This window comes from Camelus dromedarius, chromosome 18, assembly GCF_036321535.1.
Source record: "Camelus dromedarius isolate mCamDro1 chromosome 18, mCamDro1.pat, whole genome shotgun sequence".
Lineage (NCBI taxonomy): Eukaryota > Metazoa > Chordata > Mammalia > Artiodactyla > Camelidae > Camelus > Camelus dromedarius.
Window position 1 is genome coordinate 23,141,809 of NC_087453.1, and position 8,770 is coordinate 23,150,578.

The 8,770-nt window shown below is 58.2% G+C and overlaps 1 protein-coding gene across 5 annotated transcripts in view; it reads left to right on the plus strand.

Annotated features, from left to right (window-relative positions):
• Nucleotides 1–8,253, plus strand: part of SNPH (syntaphilin) — a 40,776-nt gene extending 32,523 nt beyond the window's left edge. For all 5 annotated transcript variants that reach the window (XM_031434048.2, XM_064475810.1, XM_031434050.2 and 2 more), the window contains 2 exons: nt 882–1,031; nt 3,978–8,253. In XM_031434048.2, the coding sequence (XP_031289908.2) occupies nt 882–1,031; nt 3,978–5,151 (1,324 nt within the window). In that variant the 3' untranslated portion in view covers nt 5,152–8,253. The remainder of the gene's footprint in view (nt 1–881; nt 1,032–3,977) is intronic.
• Nucleotides 8,254–8,770: the final 517 nt, after the last annotated feature.

The window sequence follows — 8,770 nt, forward strand, 5'->3', positions numbered from 1 at the left end:
ATTGCACCACAGTAACCAAGCCTATCTAATGAATGAATCATTATAAAATTTTTATGGCATATAGTGTTACAGCCATATTCATAATACGGTATTAGAAACATTGTTACATTTTTCTAAAAACCACTTACCTGTGATGATGGGCCGATATGCAGTGTCTCCAATTATGAGAGAAAGGCTTACTATGCAGTGATGAGATTCTTTAAAAGCAAAGTGATAGAACAGTAAGAAAACTAACACATTATTGATTTTCTATGAACTATCACTCACCTTATGCCAGTGCAAGGATAGGCTGTCCACGTCCACACCAGTCTTGCACACGGTGTTCTGCACCATGAAAGCTTAGGTGATGATGAGGACGACACAAAAACGTCTCATTCAGTTCTTGCTGTACCGTTATTAGATTTTCATATGAAGTCACTCACAGGTAAGTCCTCGCCCACCATGCAGGCCCTGGGATAGTCACACGGAGGGGGAGGCCTCTCCCTCTCCAGTCTCTGGCCCCCAAAATCGTCCTCTGGATTGGGAGGCTGGACACCTGAGCTCTGGGCAGCACCCCGGGACTGGGTTGATGGAGATGCTGCTGGTGGCATGCCCTGGGGGCGCCAGGCTTGTGTGCGTGCTCTGTGACGTGTCTTCCCACCCCGAGCAAGAAGAGCCCTGAGCTCCCTACCCCGACACTGTGCTCATCACTCAGAAGGGCCTTAATAAAACCTGCTTTCCAGAAGGGCTGGGTCTTCTCGTGCCCACAGGGGCCTTGTGGGGGAGGCCTGGCCCACAGCCCTCTGATGGCCCTGGGACCAGGAGGGTGAGGCCGGAGTCCCCCCTGCTCCCTGGAGCCACGGCACCTGTGCCCCTTGCGGCTGACGAGCGTCCCCTTGCAGGCGCTCCATGAAGTACACGCTGTGCAGTGACAACCACGGCATCAAGCCGCCCACCCCGGAGCAGTACCTGACGCCCCTGCAGCAGAAGGAGGTGTGCATCCGGCACCTGAAGGCCCGGCTGAAGGACACGCAGGACCGGCTCCAGGACCGGTGAGCGGGAGGCCGGGGCCCCGCGGCATCTCTGGGAGGACGGAATAGCTGGGGGCTCCCTTCCCAACAAAAGCCCACATGCCCCTGCCCCCTCCTCAGCCGCTCCTTGCCCACTCCTTGGGGCCAGGCCAGGAGCAGTGTGCCCTGGGAGTGCCTGTCCGGCCTCCCTCCGGGAGTGGTGCTCTGCGTGTTGCAGCCTGGCGGCCCCTTTTTGCCACTTCTCCTCCCCTGGCTCCTTCCTGGCTCTCCCGTCTCTCTCCGCGGGAGAAAAACAACCCGTTAGCCCTCTTTTGCCTCCTCCAGAGAGTCACCAGGGCCTGTGGCCCAGCAGTTCCGGCCCCAGAAGCTTCCCTCCTCATCCACTTACAGATGATGTCTGAGCTCCCACCCAGCCCGGGGTCTCCCAGGGACCCCCGTGGGCCTGTCTGAACTCATTCTCCGGACCCCTGGGTCAGTCCTGACCCTCCTACCTCTGCCTTTCCCGGCCGGCAGCTTCATCTTTATGGTTGAGCTCTTCATCGCCTCAGCGTCTTTTCTAGACAATTAGTCGATTCAAATATGCACCCGATTTTGAGCTGGACAAGGTGCCGTGCAGAGCACTGGAGGTCAGGCCACCACAACCACGCCGCCTTTTTTCTTTTTTAAATGTAACTGCTTTCTTGAGATAGAATTCACATACCATACAATTCACCTGTCTAAAGTGAACAATTCAGGGATTTTCTGTGTATTCACAGAATGGTGCCACCATCAACAGTGTCTAATCCCAGAACATTTGCATCACCCCAAAAAGAAACACTGTTCCCAGTAGCAGTCACACTCCAGTTCCCCCCAGCCACCCCAGCCCCTGGTAACCACTAATCCTGTCTCTGTGGACTTGTCTATTCTGGACATTCTGTGTAAATGGGAGCACACAGTATGCATTGACCATGTCTTTCTTGACCAGAGCTCCACCACCAGCCCATCTAGTTTGGGTTTGCTGTGGGTTTGAACTTTGGGAGGCTACAGGTGGCATTCTGTGGGCCTCCTTGTCTGCAGAGCTAGGATTCCTATTATTATTTCCCATCGTCTCCTCAGTGATGCCCTGGGTCTGCTTGGCCACCTGCACTGATGTCCTCAGGAAGCAGACAGCCCACCTCCCTGCTTCCTCCTAGGGCTGCGGTGCGGCTCAGAGCAGACCATCTGCCTGTCAGTTTGGGCAGGGCGCCCGCCCCTCAGCTCCCGGCCTCTCTGCCTGGCACCCATGCAGTACTGGTGGCGGTCCTTTACTGGCTGTGCTGTCACACTCCACACACACTCTGAACATCCAGCCTGATACCTCTCATTCCGCGGTAGCCTACCTTCTGCTCAAAGATGCTTTGACACTCTGTGCTTTCATATGCTGGGTCCCCACTTCCGAGATGCCCATTCCCCACCTTGCTTCCTTGGCACACGCATCCATCCTTCAGGACCCTGTTCAAGTGTAACACCCTGCAGCCCACTGAGACCTGGACAGGGCTGGGAAGCCATAGCTCAGGGGTCTGAGCTGAGCATAGCCAGTGCCTTCTCCAAACTCACTCTTCCCCCCTAGGGCTCAGCACCAGTGAGGAGGGCTGCCATAGGATGAGCACCCCCACCCTGAAGCAGGAGGCATGAGCAAGTGTCTCCACACCTGCCTGTTTGTCTGTTGGTGGGGCTCGGAGCAGCTCCGGGTCCCCGCCGCCATCCCACCGCCGTCACCGACTTGCGTTCTGTTGGGCAGCCTGTCCCCTGCCTCCCCTTCCAGGTGATGCTCTTGTGGACCTTGTGGCCACTGCAGCCCCCGAGTCCCAGTCCCTGCGGTGCTTTATGGAGTGAGATTCCTGGTCCCATTTCCTGAACTGCACAGTGCCTGGTACTTGATCTGGGATGGTCACTCTGCTGGAGTCATAAACCCCAAAGTGGTGGTCAGGGCATTTTGGATTTTATTTACGTGAATGTAGGGTTTGGGCTGCATGTGGGCCGTTTTGCTGGAGGAGGAACGTCCAGGGCTGGAGTTCAGGCTCAAGAATTATTTTCCTCCTTTCTCATTGCTTTTAGTCTGTCCTGTTCAGTCTCACCCTGGCTTTACCTCTGGACTTAATAGCAGCTTTTTCTACCTCACCTCCCTCTCCTGCACACCCTGGATGCATCTATGACTCAAGGATTTTAAAAGCCTGAGAGTTTCTAGACACGTCTTCTGACTGTCTGCCTGCCTGCTCTCGCCTCTTCTTGCAGGAGTAGCTCTATGCTTTTTTTGGCGATTTTATTGGCCTTTCTTCTCTGCAGTAGATACAAAAATGCAACATCCAGCAAAGGTGAAAGACAGCCACCCTGTTCTCATCACTCTCCTCCCATTCAGCCACCACTTCTCGGCCCTCCACTTGAGGGAAGATGTAAAATTACCGGCTACCTTGGAGGCAGTCATTTCTCTCATAAAAACTAAGTGGCTCCTCACCCTCTCCCCGGGGTCTCTGGCCAAACAGCTCTCCACTGAAAATGCCCACCACTGGCAGGCCACGTGCCCTTCTGCAGAGCAGAGATTTAAGGTTTCGTTTCTGTCGTTTTATGTGAAGATTTTTAAATGGATGTATTAAGTTTTCATAGCAGTGGCATTCTTAAACTGAGAGTCTTTATTGTCTACTCTCCTCTGGGTGACAGATTTAAATGTGGATAGTCCTCTGCATTTCAGCTCTAGGGGGTCAGAACTCGGCGGTGGCTCCTTCTTGTCCCCGAGGAGGGCCCGTCCTGGCCCCGTGGTCCCTCTCCCGCCCACACTGCTTCCCTGGGGAATAGAGAGAATGAGGAAAGAGGCATCGAATCGCTCGTTTGTTTTCTCGCTCTGAGTGGCAGCAGCCAGGCCCTCTGTCCTTGGTGACAGCCCCCTTCTTGCCTGGCCTTGGTGGCAGTGACAGGCCAGGCAGTGAGCATGTGTGTCTCATCCGCTCACAGGGACACGGAGATTGACGACCTGAAGACGCAGCTGTCGCGCATGCAGGAGGACTGGATCGAGGAGGAGTGCCACCGTGTGGAGGCCCAGCTGGCCTTGAAGGAGGCCCGCAAGGAGATCAAGCAGCTCAAGCAGGTCATTGACACTGTCAAAAACAACCTGATCGACAAGGACAAGGGGCTGCAGAAGTACTTCGTGGACATCAACATCCAGAATAAGAAGCTGGAGACGCTGCTGCACAGCATGGAGGTGGCACAGAACGGCCTGGCCAAGGAGGACGGGGCTGCCGAGTCGGCCGGCGGCTCCCCGGCCCGCTCCCTCACCCGCAGCTCCACCTACACCAAGCTCAGCGACCCTGCCGTTTGTGGTGACCGCCCACCCGGCGCCTCCGCCGAGGACGGGATTGACAGTGGCTTCGTGGCGACCGAGGACACGCTAAGCCGGACGGATGCGCTGGAGGCCAGCAGCCTGCTGTCGTCAGGGGTGGACTGCGGCCCCGAGGAGCCCTCCTCGCTGCACAGCTCCTTCAGCCTGGGCCCCCGCTTCCCCGCCAGCAACACCTACGAGAAGCTGCTGTGCGGCACGGAGGCTGGCGTGCAGGCCAGCTGCATGCAGGAGCGCGCCATCCAGACGGACTTCGTGCAGTACCAGCCGGACCCGGACACCATCCTGGAGAAAGTGACCAAGGCCCAGGTCTGTGGGGCCATCCCCGAGTCAGGGGACGGGCGCCCGGAGCTGGATCACCACCCTCCGGGGCCCAGAGACCCCAACTCTGTGGTGGTGGTGACGGTGGGTGATGAGCTCGAAGCCCCGGAGCCCATCACTCAGGGGCCCAGCCCACACCACCCCGGTGCCACCCCAAACCCCAGCCTGTCGGTGAGCGTGGCGTGCCCCGTGGAAGAGGAGGAGGAGGCGGCCGCGGCCGAGAAGGAGCCCAAGAGCTACTGGAGCCGCCACTACATTGTGGATCTGCTGGCAGTGGTGGTGCCGGCCGTGCCCACGGTGGCCTGGCTCTGCCGCTCCCAGCGGCGCCAGGGCCAGCCCATCTACAACATCAGCTCCCTGCTGCGGGGCTGCTGCACCGTGGCCTTGCACTCCATCCGCAGGATCAGCTGCCGCTCGCTGAGCCAGCAGGGCCCGAGCGTGCGCACGACGGGTGGCAGCTCCCAGCTCTGAGAAGCCCCGTCCTGGCCGGGGCTCCAGCGGCCTGACTACTGATTGTAGGGGTGCCATCCTCCCTCTCGTACGTTCCCGTGGGGCATCATCTTATTTATTTAGTTTTGGGTTTGGAAGTGGTATTTTTTGGCTGTTAACAGTGTCAGAGGCTGGGAGTCGGGGCTGGGGAAAGGCATCCCAAAGCTTCAACAGGAGAGAAGGGAGGAGAGAGCAAGGCAAGAGGGGCACGCTGATGGGACACGTTGCAGAGAGAGAGGGTGAGGTCCCCAACCTGGCCCCCCGGCCCACCTGGTCCCTCGCACAGGGCAGCCCCTGCTCAGGAAGTCTCTGGTGTGTTGATCTGGGGAGGCTGGGCTTCACTTGTCCTCTGAGCCTCCCTGTCCCCCACCCCCGCATCCTGTCCAGTTCCCAGCTCACCCCACACCTTCCCTCCCAAGCCACCCCTTGCCCTCAGCCAAGGCTTCTGGGCCAGTATTCCCTCCTCAGATGGGGGTCGCTGCAACCCTTCAGGCAGGGTCTGCAGCCACTGGGCCTGGGCTGCGCTCCAGTCTCTTCCAGCTGCTCCCCGTTTGGGATTCAGGAGCACAGTCAAGGCCATGGGCTGGAGAACAGGTAGCAATGGGAAGAGGTGGCAGAGAGCAGTGTGGTTCTGTGTCTGTCTGTTCATCCCAGACCTTCCCCACATCTGTCTTCCCCTCAGTGCTCCTGGGCATGGTGTGTCAGAGAATTCTCCTGTGAGGCCAGGCGGGTCAGTGCTGGGGTGCGAATGCTCACCTGAGCTCCAGGTCCGTCTGGAGACTCTGCCAGCATGAGAGGAGGAGACAGGGGCTGGCGGCTCAAAGGGGCTCCTCCAGACTCTGAGCCGAGGCCCTGGAGCCTGGGGATGGGGCTGGACTTAGCCATTCCCCTACTGGTTTGACCTTCCCTGGAGCTTGCCTGAGTCTCTCTGGGGACCTTAGGACCAACTTCTGCTTTGCACTGTGGGGGCTTGGTTCTCACATATCCCAGGATCTCCAGTGAGGTGGCTGCTTGCTTTCTAGGGTGAAGGTTCCTAAATCTTATACCTGTCATCCTCTAAGGGGCAGTTCTGGTGGGATGAATGGCAAGATGGGGTACTGAAGCCACGACATCCGTGCAGGACATGCAGGGTGCCCTGGGCTGTTTCCCAGATCAGGGTGGAGTGAGGCTCCCAGCCCAAGCCCAGTGGGCCTGGGAAGGTTCAGTCTGCCTCCTTCCCCGGGACCACATCTTGGTCTCCTAACAAAGCTGCTGACATTTTATTAGCATTATTATTTTGCAGAATAAACCCACTCCTTTTCTCCTGCAGGAATTCTACCCATCTGGTCGTCCCACTCATTCTCCAGAGTCAGGCCCCACATTTGCTGGTGGGGGGCAGTTGGTGGGACCCTGTGTCTTACCCACCCCTCTGGCCTAGGGGCCACTCTGGTTCTGCCAAGGTTGCTTGCCCACCCCTGCTGCTCTGACAGCCGCTGCCTGACTCGTGGGCTCCGCCCTTCTTCTCTGTGCCCTCCGCACCAGGGGGGACGCCTGCATGCACTGGGAGTGGGCAGCCGGCCCAGCCATCGTGGGGAGAGCCCCTCTGCCACGCGCTTTGTGCCTCCAGAGCTCCCCCTCCTCGCTCCAGGCCTCAAACTGCCAGCCTCTGTGGAGCACCTCCCGCCCCAGCTGAACCAAACCTGAACTCTGGGGGCCGGGCTGGGCTGCCCCACAGGACCCTGGGGTCGCGACATGGAGGGGCAGTGGACAGACCCAATCCAAAGCCAAGCCAGGACTGGCCTCGGACCCCGCCTCCTGTGCCGTGTACCCACAGAGCTGCGTAGTGTCTCCTTAGAGATAGTCAAGGCTTTGCCAAGAAAATGTACGACTATATTTGACAACATAAAATCTATATATTTTTCACCAATGGAATCTAGTCAAGCCACGTAGCCCCTCTGCTCCTGTCTGCGTCTTGCTGTCTGTGGCCTTCCTACTGTGTCTTGTGTTCTGGTGGATGTGGTCAGGCCCAGGGCTGTGGTCCACTCTGTCTCTGATGCTGGAGGAGCCACTTGTGAAGAGCACGGACCCCGAGGCCTGTGGATGAGGTGAGTGGGGCCGGGGCCACCCTCTGCTGCTGCTCTGGCCCCCGAGACCTGCCTGTTTGATCATAGGGGCCCCAGGCCACAGCACAGGGGGTCCTCTCTTTTGGGGGCTTTGGTGGGGCTTTCCATGGGCTTTGCCTCTTGTCAGTGGAGGAGGCGGCCGCTGTCCCAGGCCTGGGACAGACGCTGGGCCGCCGGCCCGCGCGTGTTTGCGCTTGTGTGCTCAGAATCCCGCATCTATGCAAAAGGGGCGGCGCTGCCCAGCCCTGACCGCAGGGCTCCGAACGTGGGGCTGGAGGGCAAGGCCGGGGCCCCCCTGCTGAGTGCTCACCCTCCAAGGTTCCCTCTTCCTTCCTGCTTGATACCTCCTCCTGTGGGCTGTGACCTTTCCTCCTGCCCTCCGCTTCTGGAGCAGAAATCTTTGGGGCCTCCCCTCTCCCCAGCCTCTGGCTGGAGCTGATTAGATCCTGAGGGACAATGTTCCCAGGAATCAGCTTCTGGAACTGCTGGTCCTTTGGAGCCTCGCTGCCAGAAGTGGCTTCTCCTAAGTTGCGGGGCCCAGGCTGGAGCTACCTGACTGCTCCTCTGGTCCAGGCTCAAGCAGGAATCAGAGCTGGGGGCCGGGACTCTGCCCAGAGAGCTAGCCTCAAGTGGAGTTTATTCCAAATATCTCCCAACGGGATAACTTAGCTTTTTACTGAACACCCTTCCCAGTCGCCACTAGCACAGGGGTATCTGGCAGCGCCTCGGGGAGGGGTGCACAAATGACAAGGTCCTGGGGCCAAGGCCTGCGGAGGGGCCTCTGCCCGGTGAATTCATGACCCCTCTCAGCGCAAACAACTTACAGTGTGCAATCATATTCGGCCATGCCCTTAACAGAGAATTCAGGGGATACAGGAAGGTGGGAGGTGGGGAGGGGTCTTCACTTTTGTCTCCTTGGTCCTTTTGTTCAGACAGAGTTGTACCTGCAGCCGACAGCTCTGAATTAAAGCATGAAAACACAACAAGACCCTTGGCCTGTTTTCTTTATATCGTGTCTTTTTTGGGGGGTGGGGGCATGACGGAGGCTCAAACTGTCCACACCTGCATGAGTCATCACAGGCACATGGGCAAAAGCCGAGCAGGCAGAGATCTCTTCTGAGGTTGAGGGTTCAGCTCTGCCGTGCCTCTGACTCCCTTCTTGGGGGTCACTTGCCCCCCCCCAAGTGTCAGACTCGCTAGATTCTGTAAGTGCATCATATTCCACCCTCTCCAGCCCCCCTGACGTGTTCTCACACCTATCCTGCAGGTGCGGAAGCGGCCACCGTCGCTGAGCAGGGGTGCTCTAAAGCCACTGCCCCCTTCCAGAGTCCCACCACGTCTCCCCTCTAGTCACCCCTGCCTCAGACTGGCAGGGGCCGTGTGACAGCGGCAAAGCCAAATCACTGCTCTCAGAGGCAATGCGTAGAAAGGCCTTGGTCTCACCACAGCTTGAAAGAAAACCAGCTCTGGCATATTTTGGGACCGAGGATTCTGGAATT